This window comes from Vulpes vulpes, chromosome 2, assembly GCF_048418805.1.
Source record: "Vulpes vulpes isolate BD-2025 chromosome 2, VulVul3, whole genome shotgun sequence".
NCBI lineage: Eukaryota > Metazoa > Chordata > Mammalia > Carnivora > Canidae > Vulpes > Vulpes vulpes.
The window spans coordinates 116,703,709-116,726,004 of NC_132781.1; the positions used below are offsets into that span (position 1 = coordinate 116,703,709).

The 22,296-nt window shown below is 48.0% G+C and overlaps 1 protein-coding gene across 2 annotated transcripts in view; it reads left to right on the forward strand.

Annotated features, from left to right (window-relative positions):
* The first annotated feature begins 18,144 nt into the window (after nt 1-18,144).
* PITRM1 (pitrilysin metallopeptidase 1) overlaps nt 18,145-22,296 on the forward strand; it is a 42,918-nt gene continuing 38,766 nt past the window's right edge. Inside the window, exons 1-2 of one of the 2 annotated variants that reach the window (XM_072749642.1) lie at nt 18,145-18,287; nt 21,673-21,772. In XM_072749642.1, coding sequence (XP_072605743.1) covers nt 18,235-18,287; nt 21,673-21,772 — 153 coding nt within the window. In that variant the 5' untranslated portion in view covers nt 18,145-18,234. Of the gene's footprint in view, nt 18,288-21,634; nt 21,773-22,296 lie in introns of both variants that reach the window. The other variant, XM_072749643.1, reaches the window with a different exon arrangement.

Genomic DNA, 22,296 nt, shown 5'->3' on the forward strand with positions numbered 1-22,296 from the left:
ACATTTCCTTTTGACAACGTCACCCGTGCACTACGAAGTGGTTGTGCATCGGAATAAGTGTCACGGATGCGATGTCTGTAAAAATAAATCAACCCCCATTAAAGGACGCGTTTACTCAAGATCTGACTTCTTTCCCAGGAGACGGAGGATGTGGAAGGCAAGGGCCCCATCTAGTGGCCGCGCTGCCCACGTGGTGGCGGGTGGCTTCGCCCGCAGATTTGGGAACCCAGCTCTGTTTGGGGGGAACTTCTGCACCAGCTGGAGGAAGACTGGCCGTTAGTCTGTACATTCAAAACTAAGCCTATATGTAAAAAAAAAAAAAAAAAGTTAAAGTTATCAATTATACTAAATAAAATTCAATAACTTAAAAATGATGGGATGAGCACTGGGTGTTTGCTATATATTGGCAAATTGAACTCCAATAAAAAAAAAAAAAATCCTAAGCCTGGACTGAACTGCAAACCACGAGGGTGTGCATCGGAGGGATGGGTCTACAGAAACTACTTGCATTTCCATTGGTTGTGTCTGATATACTGACCCCTGCTCCTGCTTCCTGCGGGAAGCTAAGTTCTCCAGCATAGGACTGGGGAAACCTGCCTGTGATCCTAACAGGCGCGCTGCATTCATGGTCGCGGGACCCCACACGGCCACCGCTGGCTTGACCGCAACGGTCAGCGCGGGAAGCCTTCATAACCTGAGGCTACGTGGAGGCAGCAAGTCCCCCACGTGTCATGTTATGGCGTGATATGACATGACAGCATTTTATTTTATTTTATTTTATTTTATTTTATTTTATTTTATTTTATTTTATTTTATTTTATTTATGAGAGAGAGAGAGAGAGGCAGAGACACAGGCGGAGGGAGAAGCAGGCTCCATGCAGGGAGCCCGACGCAGGACTTGATCCCAGGTCTCCAGGACCACACCCTGGGCCAAAGGCAGTCACTAAACCGCTGAGCCACCCAGGGATTCCCATGACAGCATTTTATAAGGTGAAAATCCACTACCATGAGGAAGGAGTGTATTTTAGGACGACGTACAGATGCAATAAGAATCTGTGAGAAGTAAAATAAGGGAGTAGTTCTCTTGGGTTGGAGGGAAGAGGTTGTACCTACTTCTCCAGGTACAAAATTGCTCTTGTCACATCTTAAAACATCACGAAACACACAAATACATGTCACGACGGGTACTTACTTGTACACTAGAGGTCTGGCCACCTGCTCTGTTCCTCGGCAGGATTTCCATTGCATCTGATGTGAAACCGGGTCTGAGCGGCTTCGGGAGACAAGCGGACAGAGGTCTGTTTTCCCTGATGTTTACAGGTTTCGAAGAAAATAGGGAGATACTTGTTTAAAAGTTGGAGTTCTCCGCAGTGTCATCTGTGCTTTCCAACCAATTCCTCGAATAACAGAATGTCAGAACAGAAAGAGCCCTGGGAGGCCTGCTGGAAGCTCTTTAATTCTGTAGAAAAATGAATCGGAAGGCCAGAGAGGTCAGGTGCATCTCCCAAAGCCACACAGCCAAGCGGGAACGAGGCTCAACTCCCAGCCCAGGGCCTTTGGAGGCAGACTTCTACACAAGTACACAAATACAATTCAAGATCGGAATCACATCCAGGGCCTTGTTCGGCATGACCTTGCCTGCCTTCAATCGACACTTGCAACGTGCCTGCCAAAAGCCTGGGATAGAACAGTTAACCTATGAAGTCCGAGGCGGAGTAGATGCATTTACACAACAGCTTTATTTTGTCCAGGAACCGAATGGAGTTGATGGTGCACAGAAAAGATTTATTTTCCTTGCAAAATGTTTCATTAAAGTATTTCCACCTCTCAGATCCACTGAAGTCAGATCGCTTCTATTAGATTTTACATAAACTGTTGTCAATCAACAGCCACAAGGTAGGTTTCAATATTCACTATTGAACCTTGATGAAAATACCACTCTGGGATGAGAAGACACAGACCATCGTATTCAGTATCCACGCAAAAGAAAATAAAACGACACTGAACGTGAAGGACCGGGCAGTATGTCATCCACCTAGACCTGCCATTTGTGTTTTTAAGAACATTATAACATTTTGTTATCAAAGGCACGCAAAGGTTTCCTCAAGAAGGCATCCGTCGTCACATTGCCTGTACTTTGAAAAACGTGCAACTTCCCATCAAAGCGAGGGTGATCTAAGCTCCCTGTGCCCTTGACTGACTCAGCACTGACCCTCGATAATCAGTTCAACTTGCCAACATTGGTCGTAAGAGGGCTTGATTGTGAGTATGCACGAGAGGCAATAAAGGGATTGAATCTCAGAGGAAATGTCTAAAAATCCTAAGAGGGCCCGATGCGGGAGTCAATTGCATGGTCCTTCAAAGCCTCTCCAAGATCCCACAAGGAGGGGCCCTGGGACCCCACTTCCCATCAGCACAATTCAACTACTCTGTATTCTACACAATCCCCTCACTTCCTACTGGCCTGGCCTTTCCTTGACTTCCAATATAATCATTAGGAGAAGCCTTCCGGTTGGCTCAGCTGATAGCATCAATCAATCAATCAATCAATCACATCTAAATGGACCCTTTGGCCACAGACCCAAGGCCAGCCTGTGAACCCACCATCACTGGTGGAGGAGCAGGTTTCTAAATCAATCTGGGCAGAAGGATGTGGTCTTGGGGCTCACACTGTCCCTGACAAACACCAGATGCCCCACAAATGGTGGCTGTTGTCCTGAGAGGCTGTGGATACATCAGGCTGTGACTGATTTGTCTCAGATGTGTGTTAATTTAAGGAAATCCACTACACATTCTTTCTGCAAACGCAAGAATAAGCCTTGTTGAACGGTATTTCATAGAGGGCTTGGCTTACCTGGTCCATTGGCTGAGCGCCCGTTGGGTACCTGTGTTGTTCAACCAGTATCTCTTAAGTTCAAAAGTACTTCCATGGTAATATGTCAAAGTATGTGTAGTCGAGAACTAACCATACCCACAGAGCGTTGGCGTTTGCTCCCCCCCCCACCCACCATGCCCAATCCTGGAGGTTCATCTCTACAATGTCCTGCCTGATGGGAATATCTGTTTACCTGGGGCCATGGGCCACACAGATCTGATCATCTACAGTGTCATTTATGGTGGGACACATGGTATCAGCTCAAGGTCGAGGGTCTGGTGACTAAATGTTGGATGGGTGGACAGTATCCTAAAAAATACTCTGAAGACCAAGGCTTGGGAAGCTTCCCTGGTTGGCAAACTCCATGAATCATCGTCACACATGATTGCCAGGAGAAGTCAGTGCTGCCCACAGTTGCTGGGACAGGACAACTGGAAACTCCGTGCCTGGGCGTGTCCTGGTCACTGCCCCCAGACCCCCTTCCCTTGGCTGACTTTCCTCTCTATCCCTCTGCTGTAACAAACCACAACCATGAGTGTACCAGCTTTCCATGATTCTGTGCATCCTTCTAGCACATTATCAAATCTGAGCTTGTCTTGGGACCTTCCTAAGTCTGCAAAGTATGATTATCCTTTGTTGAACTTCTATTATTTAAATGACTAGCCAAAAGAACTTCAAGTAAAATGCATGTTCAATTTAGAAAAAGGACAAACGTAAACACATGTACAAAAATAAGCCACGACAGGTGCATCTCGGGAGTTAACATTCAGCCTCGCAGGGGGAAATGCCTTCATCAGGTGTTGGTCAAGGGCTAGGAGAAACATCCTTGGCCTTGCCAACTTCTCTCGGTGTCCTTGTTCCGGCTCATTGGAAGTCCTTTTCTCTGACCCGGCCCGTGTTGTTCTGTGTTATGTTATATATTGTTACTTTCTCATATGCATCTGTCTGCAGTTGCCCGGATATTTGGCGTGGCTCTCGGAGATGTGCTGGAGCTGGCTTGGCTGGTGGCAAAAGGCAGTCATTAGCACCTCTGCCCCTCGGATCCCCATGTTGGTCCCTTGGAGTCATGATGGGTGTGTTTACAATGAGGGCATCTGTAGAAGCTACAGATTAGGCTTTCCCTCCCCTGCCCCTCAAGGCAGTTCAACATTTACCTGCAAAACACGAGCCTTTAACAATTCATTTCTACATCCATCTGCTGCATTTAACTACCAGCTATAAACCATCAGCTACAACTCCCATCTAGACTAGAATCCCAACCTCTGCCCAGCACACTGGCTGTTTGTATGTTTGTGCTCCAAGCCACATCTCGTAGATCACACCGTATGGAAGGAGGTCTGTAGGTCCTGTCTTTTCAATGGACGAGTCGCATCCAGGGGCTGAGCAACCCCTGAATAAGTGTCTCTCGTTGCAGTGAAAGTGTCCCTCTTCGTCAGTACTTCCCTTGGTGCAGGACCGGTTCTGTATTTCTTTATTTTCCAATTCTGATGGATTGATTCTTCTCTAAAATACAAAAAAAAAAAAAAAAAAAAAGGAGTCCTTAGAAAGAAGAAAAAATAGGAACTCTACATTTTTAATATGAGATTTAAAGAAATAATATTTCTGTTAGAATGTTATAAAAGTCTCTAAACTTTCTAAACTCAATTTTTACACTCAAGTTTTTCCATTTCTAACCTCCTCCTAACTTCAGTACTTTGCCCTCCAAATGCTCCTGTAGGCTTAACTTCCTGAGGCCAGGAAGACACTGTTTGTGGGCCACACCGAGCAGCACAGACGATGATCTGATCACTGCCAGAGCAGGTGAGCGTTCACCTGTTAATGTTACTATGCTCCCAGTCATGAAGGTTATACATTCCTATTTTCCATTGTTAGGCACCAGGCCTCGTGAGTGAGAATAAATCACAATTTTGAAACTCAGTTTTATTTCATGTAATAATTGATCATGGACAAGCCATTGAACCCTAACCAGGTTGTTCCAATTAAGTAAATTTGTCTATAAACCCACTGTATACTGATCTGGAGGCTAAGTCTTTATAATGCAATGAATTAAGTCTATTGGAATTCATTGAGATAATCATAAGGCAATTGATCAGATCCCCAATTAGTTGATATAAATCATTTATAATGACAACCAGGACAGCTCAACAGACTCACCCATTACAAACAGATTTTCTCTGACTTTTAGCTCTGTGCTCCTCTTACAATATTCTAAGAAAATGAAAATTCAGAAGGTCTCCTAAAAGCCAGAATCTGTCTTGAAATGGTTATACATAACTTATATTGAAAAGATAAAGCCCTACATGAGACACGTTCATGTGATGGCTAGATTATCTAATACAAATGCGGTGAGTAAATGCAGAAGAGTAAGCGTGAGGCTCCATTTGATGGAAATCAGTGGAGGGTGTTGCAATGGTACTGGGGAAAAAATTCATTAAATCAGGCTGATGCTCTAACTACATGCTTCTGTAGCATACAGTTCATGTTAACATCAGAGCTAAAGTGTCAGGAAATGATTCAGAACCCTTGAAATGCACTTGCTAAGTGGACGCCCTCCGGAGCTGCTGAAGATCTGGAAGACAGGTGAGTACAGCCAACTCCAGACAGCCCCCCGCCTCCTGTTAGGGAGCAAATACGGTACTACTGCAAGAGCGATTTGTGGGACGACGTGATTGTCACTTCAGATAGTGTCTCCTTAAATTTTAGCAAAATCCTATGAGATGAGTTCTATTATGACCAGACCCACTTTGTTTGACAGAGGAGGGTAGTTTTCTGCGATGAAGCACATGTCTGGGAAAGTCTACGATGATCTGTTCCTTTTGGGTGAACTGCAACTCTCTCTAAAATATCAATGTCAAATTTAAATCTTTTCAAGAGAGGGAAAACTTTCCGCATTTATCAAAATTGCAAAGGCATAAAAAATTGTAAACCGGGCAGCCCGGGTGGCTCAGCGGTTTAGCGCCGCCTTCAGCTCAGGGCGTGATCCCGGGGTCCTGGGATGGAGTCCCACGTCGGGCTCCCTGCGTGGAGCTTGCTTCTCCCTCTGCCTGTGTCTCTGCCTCTCTCTCTGTCTTTCATGAATAAATAAATAAAATCTTTTTAAAAAATTGTAAGCAGTTGTGTTCTGTGGATATGTATTTTAAAGTGACATTTCTTACCCAAGGAATAGATCCCATAAGAAATCCATTTGGGATAATTTAGATTATTAGAGAGCCAGTTACCACTACAGCAGCCATAATTGATAATAGCTCTAAAGCTTTTAAAGTACCATCTCTCCTTCTATGTGAAAGAAACTCTGCTAAATACTTTATATTTTCTATAAGATAGCTAACATTGTCTCTATTGCATGGGAAACTGAAATTTTTAGAATTTAGGTGATGCACTGAAGGTCAGATGGTTCATAAGTGGTGGAACTTCTCTGACCGCAGAACTATATTCCCTACAATGGTTTCCTCTTGATGCAAAGGATAATCCTAAGAAGTTTGATGGGAATCCTAAGAAGTTCGTGCATTCTAATCAAAAACAGTAGAGTTGAGTGAAGACGTGTTATAGGAATAAAGGCAGTGAAGCATTCGGGCAGGAAGACACCAGGTGTTGGGATTCCCAGGTGGCTCAGCGTTTGAGTGTCTGCCCTCGTCTCAGGGCGTGATCCTGGAGTCCCGGGATCGAGTCCCGCATCGGGCTCCCCACAGGGAGCCTGCTTCTCCCTCTGCCTGTGTCTCTGCCTCTCTCTGTGTGTCTCTCATAAATAAATAAATAAAATCTTAAAAAAAAAAAAAAAGAAAGAAGAAGACACTGGGAGTCTAACTAAGCCTCTTCTCTTTGTCAGAGGAAACAACAGAGGCTGCGGGGGACGGGGAGGAAGAAGAGAGAGAGACAGGAAGAAGGCATCATCTAGTCTGAGAAGCAAAGGGCATGGCGAAGGGGGATTGCTCTCAGCCTACTCTGTTTTTTTCCAGGGATTGGCAAAACCAGTCGACAACAACAGAAACCGCTAAGCGCTCTCTACCTGCTAGAAATGGCCCTGGGAATGGCAGTGGGGGGCACAAATATAAATTGCACCCAGTCCCTGCCTTCAAGGGGCCCCCAGAGAAGCAGAGGAATATACCTCTTTCCCAGGAAAATGAATGCAGAAAAGCAAAAGCAATGAGCAGCACACTCTAAATTCACCCAGGAAAGGAGCCGCCTGGAAGCCTGAGGCTTTTCCATGTAATGGTCTCGATATACCTGCTGGTGAGCGTATCTACAGAAATGGTACACTTTCCCACTCCGGGTATCTATTGAAGTCATAGCTACAGGTGAAAAAAAGTTTTAGCAAGCTGCAAAGGGAAGGATAAATGTCCTCAATCGCCCACATCCGTTTCTACCCTCCACAACCATTCATCATGGATCTCCATGCTTCCAGGCATTTTTTAATTGCTGTGACATCAATATCTGTAGCTGCATTTTTATTTTTAAAAAATTTTTATTTTGTTGGCAAATTGAACACCAATAAAAAATAAATTTAGATAAAAAAAGACAATTCAAAAAAATTTATTTTAAAAAAAGGATCATACTGATGGTTCTTCAAAAAATTAAAAATAGGACTACTACATGACTCAGCAGTTGCACGTTGAGGTCTTCACCCAATGGAACTGAGAGCAGGATCTCGAGGAGGTGTTTGCACACTCGTGTTCACAGCAGCATTACTCACAGCAGCCGGAAAGTAGCCCAGCGCCTGTCGACAGATTCGCAGACAACAAAATGCGGTAAATACGGACAATGGGATGTTTTTCCAGCCATTGAAGGGAAGGACATGCCGATGCAGGCTACAACATGGATGAGCCTTCAGGACGTGACGCGGAGTGCAATCCGCTGGATGCAAAAATCCAACGTTGTGTGGTCCCGTCCACCTGAGATGCTTGGAGTAGTTGAATCCGTAGAGACAGAGCTGAAGGCGGCTGCAGGGCTGGGGAAGCAAGGGAGAACTATCTTTGGGGGGTGCCCCGTCTCAGTCCCAGACAATGAGTGCTTGGGGATGAACGGTGGACACCGGGACCCAGCAGTGAACGTGCTTAGTGCCATGGAGCTGTCCACATAAACGGGCAAAATGGTCAACTTTCTATTATTTGCATTTTACCCAAATCAAGAGTCATGTTTTTAAACAATGATTTGCTGTTTTTCGACAATGCTATTCATGGGCTGTCCTGTCATGTGGGTGCATGTAGCCCCGCTCCTTGTTATTATATGAGAAGACTGGGTGGATTCTCCCCCTATTTCAAGCACCTACTCAGAGCAGGGTCAGGCCCAGGGCCCAGGACACCAGGGCGTGCATCCCATAGCAGGGGGTTGAGAGCCCTATATCGATAGAGATCCGGGAGGCTGCAGGCTCCCGACCCTGGGAGCTAGGCGAGCACAGCTGAGCAGGCCTGGACCTGTGGCGGGAAGGCCTGGGATCTAGGTCACTATCCCAGGCGAGGTGGGGTCGGAATGTGCCACTGCAGCGGCTGCAGGAGACGGGAGGACGGCCTCTGGGTGCGATGGGGTGAGTGCACAGGTAGCAAGACAGAGAAACAGCACCTGCTGCCCGGGCTCCGGCTGTTTGATCCCCGGGGCATGCTCTCCAGGATGGCAGGCGCTTCCAGCACATTCCACAAGAGGGACGTTTAATAGGCTGCTAGATGACACTTGGGCACGTCTGCATTTACTACGACCCTGCTCGATCAGTTCCTTTTTTTTTTTTTTTAATTTTTATTTTATTTATGATAGTCATACAGAGAGAGAGAGAGAGAGAGGCAGAGACACAGGCAGAGGGAGAAGCAGGCTCCATGCACCGGGAGCCCGACGTGGGACTCGATCCGGGGTCTCCAGGATCGCGCCCTGGGCCAAAGGCAGGCGCCAAACCGCTGCGCCACCCAGGGATCCCCAGTTCCTCAGTCCTTTGGGGTATATACGCCTCTGCTGAGCGGCGAGAGGGCAATTGGCCTCTCTCGGGAACATGCACTATTGCACCCCTTCTCCACCCAGACAGGTGCAACCTACAATCCCTGCAGGAGTCAGTGCTCCCACCACGAGCGCGTGCGGGGTTACCCCAGACGCCGGCAGTTGTCAAGCGCTTAAACCTCTGCCAACCGGATTGGCTAAAAACGGTTCCACATATTCATTTTAATTTCTGTTGCCTTTGTTGTGAGTTGGAGGGCCTTTCTTTTTTTTTAATTGATCATTTGTAATCCTATGTGTGAAACAACTGCCTTTTTTAAATTTTTCTTTGTGGTTTTCTTAGAGATTCGCAAAAATGATTTATATGCTATAGCCTTTTCCTGCCATGTGATTTGCTTTTCTTTGGGGGGAGGGGGTTGTTGGTCTTTGGACTTTTTTTTTAAGATTTTATTTATTATTCATGAGAGACACAGAGAGAGAGGGGCAGAGACACAGGCAGAGGGAGAAGCAGGCTCCATGCAGGGATCCCGATGTGGGACTTGATCCCGGGTCTCCAGGATCAGGCCCTGGGCTGAAGGCGGCTCTAAACTGCTGAGCCACCTGGGCTGCCCAGGTCTTTGGACTTTTTAACAATACTTTTGTTCCACACATATTTGTATATTTTATACTGACCAATGAACCAGATTATTTATTTATTTAAGAGAGAGCATGCACATCCAGGGGAGGAAGGGCAAGCAGATTTCAGGCTGAACACAAAGCCCGACCTGGGGCTGGCTCTATCCCAGGACCTCATAGCAATTCAATTTTTCACCTGAGCTGAAATCAGGAGTTGGATGCCCAACCAACCGAGCCCCCCAGGTGCCCCAAACCAGTTTTTAAAAAATGGATTCTGGATTTTTATATCATCCTTATAAATAATTCCCAAATTGTGTTTTAAATGTATCCATCTTGGGGATCCCTGGGTGGCTCAGCGGTTTAGCACCTGCCTTTGGCCCAGGGCGTGATCCTGGAGTCCCGGGATCGAGTCCCACATCGAGCTCCCTGCACGGAGCCTGCTTCTCCCTCCTCCTGTGTCTCTGCCTCTCTCTCTCTCTCTCTCTCTCTCTCTCTCTCTATGTCTATCATAAATAAATAAATAAATATCTTAATAAATAAATAAATAAATGTATCCATCTTTCACGTTTTTATGGACTCCTTTTATATTAAACCCATTGACCTATAAGGACTCTCTTTTGGTGTAAAGAACGGGTCTATATCGAACTGATTTATTGCAGCGTCATTTCTTAAATGACCATCACTTTCTCGGTGATTTAACATGCTTCCTTCATCCTGGATGAAAGTTCCCTATGATCTGCTGTTTCTGGATACTGTACCTGGGGTCCCCTGTCTGTACTGCCTTCCTGGGACCCCCACAACCAGCAGCACAGACCAGGAGCTCTCACAACAGACTCCTTTGTGTCCCCATCCTGGAGGCCGGAGCCCGAGATGTGGGCGTGGGCAGGGCTGGCGTCCCCCGAGGCCTCTTTCCCTGGCTTGCCCACGCCGCCCGCCCCCCGCCCCGTGTCCTCACATGCTCTTCCCTCTGGGTGAGTCCATGTCCTCATCTCCTCTTCTTACAGAGACACCAGTCAGATTGGATCAGGACCCATTCTCATGACCTCAATTTACCCTAATCGCCTCCATAAAAACCCCATCGCCAAATACAGTCACATTTTAAAGTCCTGGGGGTTACGGGGAGTTAGGGCTTCAACACAGTTAGGGAGTTTGGCTGAGAAACAGCTCATAACACCATCTTATAACCACAGATAAAGGATGGTTTCGGTGGAAAGATAAAATCAGTCGGAAGATAAATGCCTGTCTGTTTAAACCACGATGACTCAGGTTATCCACCGTCTGCCTTCAAAGCCTTGCTGATGATCACCCAACCTCTAATGTCTCTGGAAGCATATCAGACAAGAACACAAATTCAGGAAGGAATCTGTGAGTCAGAAGGTGCAGAATTCCAGATATCTGCTCTACGCACACGTAGCACATGTGCCTGGGTTGGGGGGCAGGTGGGGGGTAAGATAGACGTGAGTACCAACCAAGGACCGACAGGTGGTGTGCAGAGGCCCCTCAGGAACGCGTGCCTTTCTCTCATCCAGTCCCGATTCTTAGTGCTGTCTCCCCTTGCATTTAGATTTAATATACAAGTTGAGTTTTCTTACCAACTTTGTATTTTCAGACTCAGCTCCCCAAAGACACTTGCATTAGACGCTGGACCAGTCCTCCTCTTCCCATGGCACGCTAGCTGTGCGGAAACCAGGGCCAGCCCTCACCCATCCTGATCCACTCCTGGCACAAATTTATCTGGCCCCTGACCCAAAAGGCCCTCATTGTTCCCCCAAGAAGTGTATTTCAACAAGGAAATGACTCCTTTGTTATCAATGTTATCAGTAAAGGAGTCATTTTGATGATTGATATGTCAAAAAAATGTGTTGAAATGAACCCACTTTAGCAATGATGTGTTCTCTGAATTTAACAAAGAACCAATTCAGAAGTAACAAAAACAGCTTTTCTCCCATTGAGCTTTAAGCTATATAAATATGCTCTTGCCTCTGGCTTGTTTCTACTAAAAAGACATTTCACTAATGAATATTTATTTCACTGCCACGGATAATAATGCATAAAAATGCTAAATAAATGCCATCTTGGGCATTCTCTCCCTTCCTCTCTCCTCTGATATGTACCCATTTGTTCTCTCTCTAACTGACAGGTATTTGTTTCAAAGCTCCAAAAAGTGATGTCTGGAAATTCAATTATAATATTCATCTCCTTCTATTCCTGGAGTGTCAAATTCCTCCTTCAAACAAATAAGCCAGAATATCGTAGAATGTTTTGCTGAAAAGACCAACAATTTGCAATAGAACGTCACATTTGTTGTGTGAAATAATGATTTCGATCAGTGAGTGGGACTCAGGGAAGAAGCTCAGGGGAAAAACCCAGGGAGTGAGGGTGGGGAAGGAAATGTATATACACACACTTCCTCTTTTTAGGATAGGAACCTGACAGTTGTATTCTAAAGTACCCATAACAGATTAGTAAAATACTAATTTTAACAATATGGCATAAACATAAATGTTTCTTTTTTTAAGATTTTTTAAAATTTATTTACTCATGAGAGACACAGAGAGAGAGAGAGAGAGGCAGAGACACAGGCAGAGGGAGAAGCAGGCTCCATGCAGGGAGCCTGACATGGGACTCGATCCCGGGACTCCAGAATCACGCCCTGGGCCGAAGGCAGGCGCTAAACCGCTGAGCCACCCAAGGATTCCCTAAACGTTTCGTTTTTAAAGATTCTTCTAGCATTTCATAACACAGAAAGTTGGCTTATTTTAATGCAGTGGTAGGCAACATAATGGGCCCCGAGAATGTCCACATCCTAATCCCTGGAACCTGTGAATATGTTAGGATGCACGTCAAAGAGGATGTAAGGTAGCAGATGGAATTAAAGTTGCCAATCAGATGATTTTTATGTATTGATTCATGAAAGACACAGAGGGAGAGAGAGAGGCAGACACAGACAGAGGGAGAAGCAGGCTCAATGCAAGGAGCCCAACACAGGACTCCATCCCGGGTCTCCAGGGTCATGCCCTGGGCTGAAGGCAGGCGCTAAACCACTGAGCCACCCAGGGATTCCCTACCAATGATTTTAAGAAAAAGAGATTATGTTGGATTATCTGGATGGCCCAGCATAATTACAAGGGTCTCTACATAAGGCAGCAGAAGGCAGAAGCATTGATCTAGAGAAATGGCATCAGGAGAAATGCTGGACCAGCCATTGCTGGTTTGAAGATGGAAGAAGGGGCCACAAGCCAAGGAATGTGGGCGGCCTCCCAAAGCTGGAAAAGGCAAGAAAACATATTCTTCCCGGCATCTCCAGAAAATTGCAGCCCTTTAGACTTCTTTTAGCCCAGGGAGACTTGTGTCACACTTCTGACCTGCAGAACTGTGAGATAATTAACTCATGTTGCTTGAGATCAGAAAATGTGCGGTAATCTGTGGTAGGAAATAAATACAAAACATATGACATTATTTATTCATGCACTATTTGGGGAAAGTCCAATGTGTCCCCTTCCCCAGGAAGGCTTCTCTGAGCCACCCTTTGCTGGTACTATCTTTGCCTTTGCCCTCCCGGGGGCACTGCATTAGACAACACGGTAATTTTCAACTTATTTTTCTACAACCTACGCTAGACCAACAGTTCCCTAAAAAGTGGGGACTGCATCTTTAATCTCTGCCTGAAGAGCTGGTTTCTAAATCTTTACCCAAATTTCAGCAGCAACTCAGTAGCCTATGCTAGGAGTTCAATAAATATTTATCCAACCAGAGTGATGATGAACCCATTGCACTCCTCCCTGGAAACCAGTCACAAACACATTATCAGTTTTATAAGACGAGTTGTCATATGAAAGATGTAACCCATGTCACAGAGCAGATAAAAGGTCACACGCAGAGCCTGGACTGGATGGATAATTCTGTGTCATAACCAACCGACGGAGCTGTGGGTTGGTTACACCAGCTCCCAAGTCATTCACAAGCAAACAGCAGCATTTGGGTTGCAGATAAAACACCGGAAGCCTACAAAACCATTGGAATGTGAATAATGGCTATTAGCCTTGGAAAGGAAACATTTGAAGAAAATAAACTTTCGAAGTCCCCAGGGTTTTGTTTTCCCCTCTCCATTTTATTGTTTCTACCTGGTGATGACACTGTCCTCATAGCCTTCCACCCCACTGCTCAATAAAAGTCAGTCTCAGTGCAAATTTTGGGGAATGAGTACTTGCATTGGAAGCACTCTGCTCACTTTGGAGCGCTCGTCTGTCTCCTGCTAAAGTATTTCAGGCACCAGTAAGTCCATGCTAAGGACGAGATGCAGGTGGAGGTCCTTTCCCTGCCTGGGCTCTCACTCTAAATTTGCACATAGGGATGGGGGCGGGGGCGGGGGTGGTGTCCAGTCTAACGATTTATTCTGCAGGCGTTTTAATCTTGAGGATTTCTCTGTTACAGGAAGCAGAAACAAAATTCAAATCATGGGTACTAAAAGTATAAGTGAGAAGAGTAAAATAAAACCTTTGAGCCCGTTAAGAGATATAATGTTACTCTGGCTTTGGGGCAGGTGCAGACTGATTTAAACCAGCAATTCAATTTTTCCCATATAAATTACAAGATTTATTGAATCTGTTCTCCAGTGACCTACTTCTAAGGGTATATTCCTGGCTTTCTTTATATTCCCTTAGACTCCTTGACTCTCTCGGTGCTAATATTAACACACTGTCTTTTTTGTTATAGCTTTTATAGACTTGGAAACCTAAAAGTCCTGAACATTAAGACTTGTCTTAATATCTGCTAAAATAAGTTTCACACATTGTCCTTCTTCAAAATTGCTTTGCCTGTTCTTTTTTTTATTTTAAGATTTTATTTATTTATCCATGAGAGACACACAGAGAGAGGCAGAGACACAGGCAGAGGGAGAAGCAGGCTCCCTGCGGGGGGCCCGATGCAGGACTCAATCCTGGGACCCTGGGATCACGCCCTGAGCTGAAGGTGGACGCTCAACTGCTGAGCCACCCCAGGCGTCCCTCTTTGCTTGTTCTTGAATCTTTTCTCCTTCATCTGTATTTTAGGATCATTTTGTGTTCTAATCTGTTGGAAATGTGTACTCTTTTGGTTTGTTTTGGAATTGCATTGCATTTTTTTCTGCAATGACATCTTTATCATTCTGTGTTTCCTATTTATGCATAAAGATTGTCTTGCCATCTATTTAGTCTTCATAAATTTCTTTGATTAGAATATTATGTTAGCGGGGACACCTGGGTGGCTCAGTGGTTGAGCGTCTGCCTTTGGCTCAGGGCGTGACCCCAGGGTCCTGCATGGAGCCTGCTTCTCCCTCTGCCTATGTCACTGCCTCTCTCTGTCTCTAATGAATAAAATCTTTTTTAAAAAATGATATGTTAGGTCCATAACTAACATTTCCTTTCGACTTATCCTATTCAACGAGAGTTCCAGCCCCCATTTAGCTTTTTTCCTTATTAATTTGTGTTATATATATATATGAAAAATAATGCATATCACTATTTTAGTATCTGTGTAGTATTTAGTTATATGAGTATCTTATATTTTATTAAAGAAAGTCTTCTTGGTAGACGTTAATGCTGTTCAATATTTGCTGTAGTTGAAAATGCTGCAGAGAACATCTTACCCAGCATTGTGCCCTTGTGAGAATGGAGCTATAGGGTAATTTTTCATAAGAAGTGAAATTTCTTCTGAAAGAGTACGCTCACTTAAAGTTTGTATAAGTAGCACCAAAGTGCTTTCCAAAAGGTAATACATAGAAAGAGTAGCACATTAGTACTTGGAGCATAAAAGCACCTGATCCCTGTAACTTCATTAGCCTCACTGGCCTTAAATTTTATCAAATCATCACATCTAATAGATAAAGTAATATCCATTGTTATTTTAGTGTACTTTTTCTGTAATTATGATTAATCCTGGATTTTTTTCATATATGTATATATACATTTGTAAGATCTTTTAAAAATTATTATTATTATTATTATTATTGGCTTAACCAAGAGGAATCTCAACAACATCTTGTATTTTCTGAAACAACTTTTCAAAACATCTGAAGTCAAACTGTGTTCAAAGGAAGAGCTTATCTCCACCAAAGGTGAATATCAGAGAACATGCCTAGAAGCAGAAATGAAACCAAAATCTGTCAAATTAATGTGAATTTCTTAATGGGTCTTTAAAGACACAGAAGAAATAAAGCTCAAGGATGGAGTCAATACTGTACCAACATCACAGTTAAGACCCAAGATCACACAACTTGGAATCTCAGGGTTGAAAGTCAACATGCAGAAAATCACAGGTTTATTTTTATGAATTCTACAGAGAGATGAAAGGCTTTTGTTCAAACTCAAGGTGGCAGAGTTCAAGTTGGCAAATAAGTGACATACAATAAATGTTTGTTGAATGAAAAGCAGTGAATGAGCACTAGGATTGGATCCTAGGTTTCAGTAGGGGGATCTTTCGCCTTATTCCATGTCATTAGCAGTGTTTGTTGACATTTTACATATTTCTACAATTTATCATTTTAAATGTGGAAGCACTGAGCTAATCCCTTATCTTGCAGTTCTAACAACCATCACTTGTGGTTTATGATAGACTCAGGAATAAAGGATTTCCAAAAAGTATGCATTTATGCCAATGACATGCAATCCCGGGAAACAACACATGCAGTTGAACACTTTGTACTTTTCTTTGGGAGGTGAAAGGACCTTGACTTTTCTGCCTTAGTCAGATGGCTGGAGCGGCCATCGCAAAATACCACAAACAAGATGATTTAGAACAACAGAAATTCACTGTCTCGTAGTCCTGGAGGCTGCAAGTTGGAGATCAAGGTGTCGGCAGATTGGTTCCTTCTGAGGCTATGTGGGGGAATCTGCTCCATGCTTCTCTCGGAGCTTCTGGCATGCCAACAACCCTTGGTGCACTTTGGTGTATAGAAGTATCACCTTGATCTTTGCCTTCATCTTCACACGGCCTCTTCTTCATGCCGGGGGGCCCAAACATCCCCTTTCTATGAGGAAACTGCTCATCTTGGATTAGATGCCTATCCTAATGCCTACCTTCCAATTTGATACCCTCTACAGAGATCCTTTTAAATGAGGTCACAACATATCTTTTTGGGGAGATATAATCCCATCCGTAAGCCTCAAATATTCATTCCGTTGCTCTTCTACATCCAGACAGCCCCTCTTCTGATCAATGCTCATCTTACTAAAACAGTTTCGTTATGACATTGGATGTGTTTTTGAAACATAGGATATTGTATAGACAATTCTTTAAAGAATTGCAATGATTTTTAATATAAGTCGAAATGACATATGAGTGTTAAAATTATATTGGGTGCTATTCAAAATAATTATTTATATATTACTGTGTGTGTGTGTGTGGGTAGGTAGGTAGCCATCAACGGGGCTGTATGCTGTGGGAAGATATCAGTAAGTGGCAATTACTGGATTTATATAGCATCCATTCTTCAGAGAGATCAAAATACTCTAACTTCCCAGCACTCATTTCCCTAAACACTGTCAGTAGTGTTATAGTGTTAATGATACCCAACTGTCCCACAGGATCACAGAGATGCTGTGGTGACTCAGTAACATTTACCACCCAGATTCTCCAAGGAAGAAAGGTTTACACACGGAGTGTGTTTGTATTAGTGGCTTCCTATCATCACCTCTGTTTGTTCTGGTTAACCTGTTTTCTCCTCTGGATAAAGAGCTACTCGGTTTACTAGCAGAATCCATGGCAACCTGGAGAGTTTTTTGGAGGCTTTGGTGTGTTTGGTGACAGTCTCCATTGCGACTTAGAAGTTCTTCTTTAGAACCCAGAAGTGATGGCAGGGATATTTGAGAGGGGCCAGGGGGGAAAGAAATGAGGGAGAGAGAGAAGCAAGGAGGCCGTGGCCCTGAGGATCTGCAGACAGAGGTGGGGCAGGACTTCTCCCCGCCGCTGCAGCGCACAGGTGAGGCTAACTGACCCCAGGTGCGCAGGCCCACACGCACGACCTGCCCCCCTGAAGCCTGGCTCTGCTGCTCCAGAAGGGCACGTGGGTACTTCAGACAACGCAGAAGTGCAGAGTCTCCCCAAACGTGAGATGCAGGTGGGGAAGGCGGTGAGCACCTGTGCAGGTGCTTTTAGCTGTCCCGCGGTTCCCTGAGGACACACTGAGCGGACCATTCATAAAGAGCGTGACATCATGGTGTGCTGACCCTCGAGACTATACGGTGTGGTCCTCGGACCATTTCTACAAAGCCCTATAGTCAGGGGCTGAGGCACCAGGTGGGCCCCCGCTGGACATCCTTTACTGTCACTTAACTACCTGCAGACAGAGCTGTGAGCACCCACGGGTGCAGGTGCACGACCTCCCCCAGGAGACCAATGCCCCCACGAGCAGGACAGGCAGCTCACCTGGCCGGCCTGAATCAGCCCCACACCTGTGCCACACGCTCCACCTGCGGGGCCCCGCCCCTCCCTGCGCACGCTCCGCCCCTCGCCTTCACAGGCCCCGCCCCGCCCTCACAGGCCCGCCCTTCCCCGCCCAGGCCCCGCCCCCAGCGCACGCCCCTCCCACGCACGCCCCGGACTCCGCGCCTGCCCCGGGCTCCGCTCGAGAGCCCCGCCCCCGCCGGGCGCCGACGCTCGGAGGCCGCGACGCTCCGCCCCCCATCGCCCCGCCCACCTGGGCGAGTCCCGCCCCCTTCCTCACCAGCCTATTGGGGACGGCGTCGCCGTGCGCGCTGGCCAATGGGAGTGGAGGCCGGTGCGTCACACCCCCGCGCCGTGCGTCCGGATAAGCGGAACCGCGGCCGCGGCCCTGACGCGGGTCACCAACCATGTGGCGCTGCGGCGGGAGGGCGCCGGGCTTCCTGCGGCTGCGGAGCGGCGGGTGAGGCGCGGCCCCGGAGGGAGGGCGGGAGGCGGCGGCCCCGGCCGCGGGGGCACCCGGGCGGCTCCGCGGTCTCGTCCCGGCCCCGCGGTGCCGCGCCGCAGCTCCGTGCCCTGGGGCCCCCGGACCCCGACAGCCCGGACCGGGGAGCCCTCACCTGAGGACCCCAACAGCGCGAACCCGGGGAACCCGAGACCCCGACAGCCCTCACCTGGGGAGCCCTCACCTGAGGACCCCAACAGCGCGAACCCGGGGAACCCGAGACCCCGACAGCCCTCACCTGGGGAGCCCTCACCTGAGGACCCCAACAGCGCGGACCCGGGGAACCCGAGACCCCGACAGCCCTCACCTGCGGATCCCGACAGCCCGGGCCGGGGGAGCCTGGACCCCGACAGCCCGGACCCGGGGAGCCCTGACCTGGGGACCCCGATAGCCTGGGCCTGGAGGAGGCTGGGCCCGGGGAGCCCTGGGACCCCGACAGCCCTGACCTGGGGGAGGCCAGACCCTGACAGTCCTCACCTGGGGAGCCCTGGGATCCCAGACCCCGACAGCCCTCGCCTGGGGAAGGCCGGACCCCGGACCCAACAGCCTGGGCTCGGGGAGCCCTCACCCAGGGAGCCCTCGCCTAAGGGAGCCCTGGGACCCCAGACCCCAACAGCCTGGGCCTGGGGAGCCCAAGACCCTGACACCCCGGACCCGGGGAGCCCTCATCTGGGGAGCCTGGACCCGTGGAGCCCAGACCCTGACAGCCCTCTCCTAAGGGAGCCCTGGGACCCCGGACCCCAACAGCCCGGGCCTGGGGAGCCCAAGACCCCGACACCCCGGACCCGGGGAGCCCTCACCTGGGGAGCCTGGACCCGTGGAGCCCAGACCCTGACAGCCCTCTCCTAAGGGAGCCCTGGGACCCTGGACCCCGACAGCCCTGACCAGGGGAGCCCTGACCTGGGGGACCCCAGACCCAGACAGCCCTCTCCTAAGGGAGCCCTGGGACCCCGGACCCCGACAGCCCTGACCCAGGGAGTCCGAGACCCCGACAGTCCTCGCCTGGGGGAGGCCGGACCCTGACACCCCTCTCCTAAGGGAGCTTAGGGACCCCAGGCCCAAACAGTCCTCGCCTGGAGGAGCCCAGGCCCCAGCACACCTCACCCGGGGATCCCAGGACCCCGACAGCCCTCTCCTGCGGGAGCCTAGACCTGGAGACCCTGACAGCCCTCGGCCGGGGACCCTGAGACCCTGATGGCCCTCTCCTGGGGGACCCTGAGACCCAGACACCCGTCTCCTGGGGGGAGCCCAGACCCCAGGCTCCCTCGCCCGGGGAGCCTTGCAGAGCCTGGGTGATGGAGGCGCAGCGGTCCCCCTCCCAGGGACTGCCCTGCCAGAGGAAGGGGGTTCCTGTGGCTGGTCGGCGTTGGGAGCGGCAGCCAGAACAGCACGTGGGTGAAGCCGGCCAGGCGAGGCTCCCCGGGCCCCTGGGAGGTCAGGTGAACCCAGCCTGGGGGGCGCAGGTGTGGGTGGGCCTAGATGTGGATCTTCCTGCGTGATTACAGCAGCTGCGGGCCTGTGGTTCTCATGAACATAACTGCCCTGTTTGTGGGGAGCAGGGAGTCCTCTGGACACCTGATGCTCGCTCGGTGCGTCGGAGCTCCTGGAAATCGAAGTTTGTCAAAATGACTAGGTTCTTGTAAAGAGCGATGGAGTCCAACCTTCAACGACGGTGGCGCTCCCGCGTCCACAGGTCGGTTTTGTCTCAGGCTGGTTCACAGGAGCCCGTTTACTGCTGTGTGGGTGCCCTGACGGGTCTGAGTACCTGGGGAAGCCCCCGTGCCTCAGGCGTTTCTGCATTTTCAGCCTGAGCACGTACTTCTGGGGCTTGTGTTCTTGAGCGTAAACACGTCTGAACATCCTCTTTCTTTCTGGACGTGGCCAGCTTTAGAATTAGGACTGTGTTGCTCCCATGGTCTGACAGCAACTGGCTCAGTGGTTTTCTTTCCTTTTCTGTGTTTTCCTTCAAAAGAAGTATTTTTGTGACCTATAGTAACGTAGAAAATTCTGTAAAGCATATAATACAGTTGAGAGAAAAATACTTAAAGGTAGCGTCCCTGTCACCCAGAGTAAGGTGAGCCCTGACGGATGGGGAGCCTCCCTGCTTGCCCCTCAGATGGGCCCTCGCTCCCGGTTCATCCCTTGCTTTTCCCCGTAGATCTGTGTACGGGAGATGGAGCTCCAGAGTCCCTGGCTCCACAGACCCTCTCCCCCTCCTCCCCGCTGGGGACATCAGTAGTTCTCTGTGGTTAAGAGTTGGTTTCTTCATCTGCCTCTTTTCCCTTTGCTCATTTCTCGTTCCACATGAGCGACGTCCTATGGTCTTAGCGTCACCCTGTCCAGCACCACCCGTAGTGTCGGCATTCCTTTATATTTTCACCGTCTGTGTATTCCTACCACACAGGTTACCTACTTGGGATGATACTGGGTCCGTCCTTTGTATTTGTCTTGGCTTAGCATTATGCGACCCACGTTTTTGTTACAAGTGGTTGTTCCATCCATTCTTATGGCTAAGGTTATCTATTGAATAGTCCACAATCTACCCATTCTGAGGATGGGCGTCCTGGCTGGTAGAGTTTGGGACTCCTAGGAATGGTACCAACGCAAGGCCTGTGTGCTGCCACGTGATGAGGTCAAGTTCTCCAGGACACGTGGAGGTGAATCTTTACTCATTTAGATGATGCCAAATGTTATTCCAGAATCGTTCTTATTTGCACACCTCAGTTACACTGCAGGAGTTCCTGGCAATGCTAGATTTCTTACTTTTTACCAATTTGGTAGATGCATAATGGTAGTTTATCGAGATGCTGTGTACTGAGATGGAAGAAGTCCTTTTGATGTGAGAGTTGTTTTTCATATGGGTAAGGAAAGTTGGTATCACAATTATAGTTAATGAACATTTGCATGTAATTGCAACATGCGGTTATTAGTTGATATGAAGCTTTAGCTGAGTAGTGTAAATGATCATAGAATTGAAAGAACTTGGGCACCTGAGTGGCTCAGCTGTTGAGCGTCTGCCTTCAGCTCAGGCCATGACCCCAGGGTCCTGGGATCAAGTTCCGCATTGGGCTCCCTGCTTGGAGCCTTCTTCTCCCTCTGCCTGTGTCTCTGCCTCTCTCTCTGTTTCTCAGGAATGAAGTCTTTAAAAAAAAAAAAAAAAAAAATTGAAAGAACTTTACTAAAGATTCAGGAAATGAATTTTCTGGAGTCTATTTGGAAGTTGTACAGTTTAAATGTCTTGATCATTTGAACATTTGAAACTGTTTTTGTGATGTTGCTGACTTAGCCACACAGTTGTCCTGCAGGAGCGTCTAACCTGGGTTCCTCTCCTCCCGTGGAGCAGGGCCAGCCCCGGAGCATGGAGGAGGAGGGGCAGCAGCGCCTGTGAGAGGGCCCAGCAGCACAAGGTGGGAGAGCAGATCCACGGCTTCACCGTCAGCCAGGTGTGTGGGGCTCACCCTGTTCCACCTTGGGCTCAACTGAGCAGAGTGTGCAAGTGAAGAGATTTCCTGATTCTTGGATACGTACAGATCCCTGGTCCCTGCCCTGAACCTAACCCTCTGAGGCCCCATGTCTCTGGATTGTAGAATGAAGTCACACTCATTGATGTTTGTGTGTCCACACACTTGACTGGTCACTGTGCTGAGTAGACTGCCCCACATCTGTTCAGGTCACGTCTTCCTAGCACATGCTAGGAAGTGTGCTCCACACACAAAAACTTTATTTTGGAGCCATCTGGGTACAGAGATTGTGTTCCTGGACCTTCGTGATGTTTTCTCTTTAATGTAATCAAAAGGTAGTGTACACCATGGACTGGCTAGTTGGCTTCATGTGATGGGTAACGCTCCTACAGCTTCAAGAGGCAGGCAGCTCTCAGTTCAGGAGGTTGCCAGTGTAGCCGCAGCACGGCGGAAGTGCAGAGACCAAGAGGACGATGGGAGGGGAGGAGTGCCTAGGACAGGTTCAC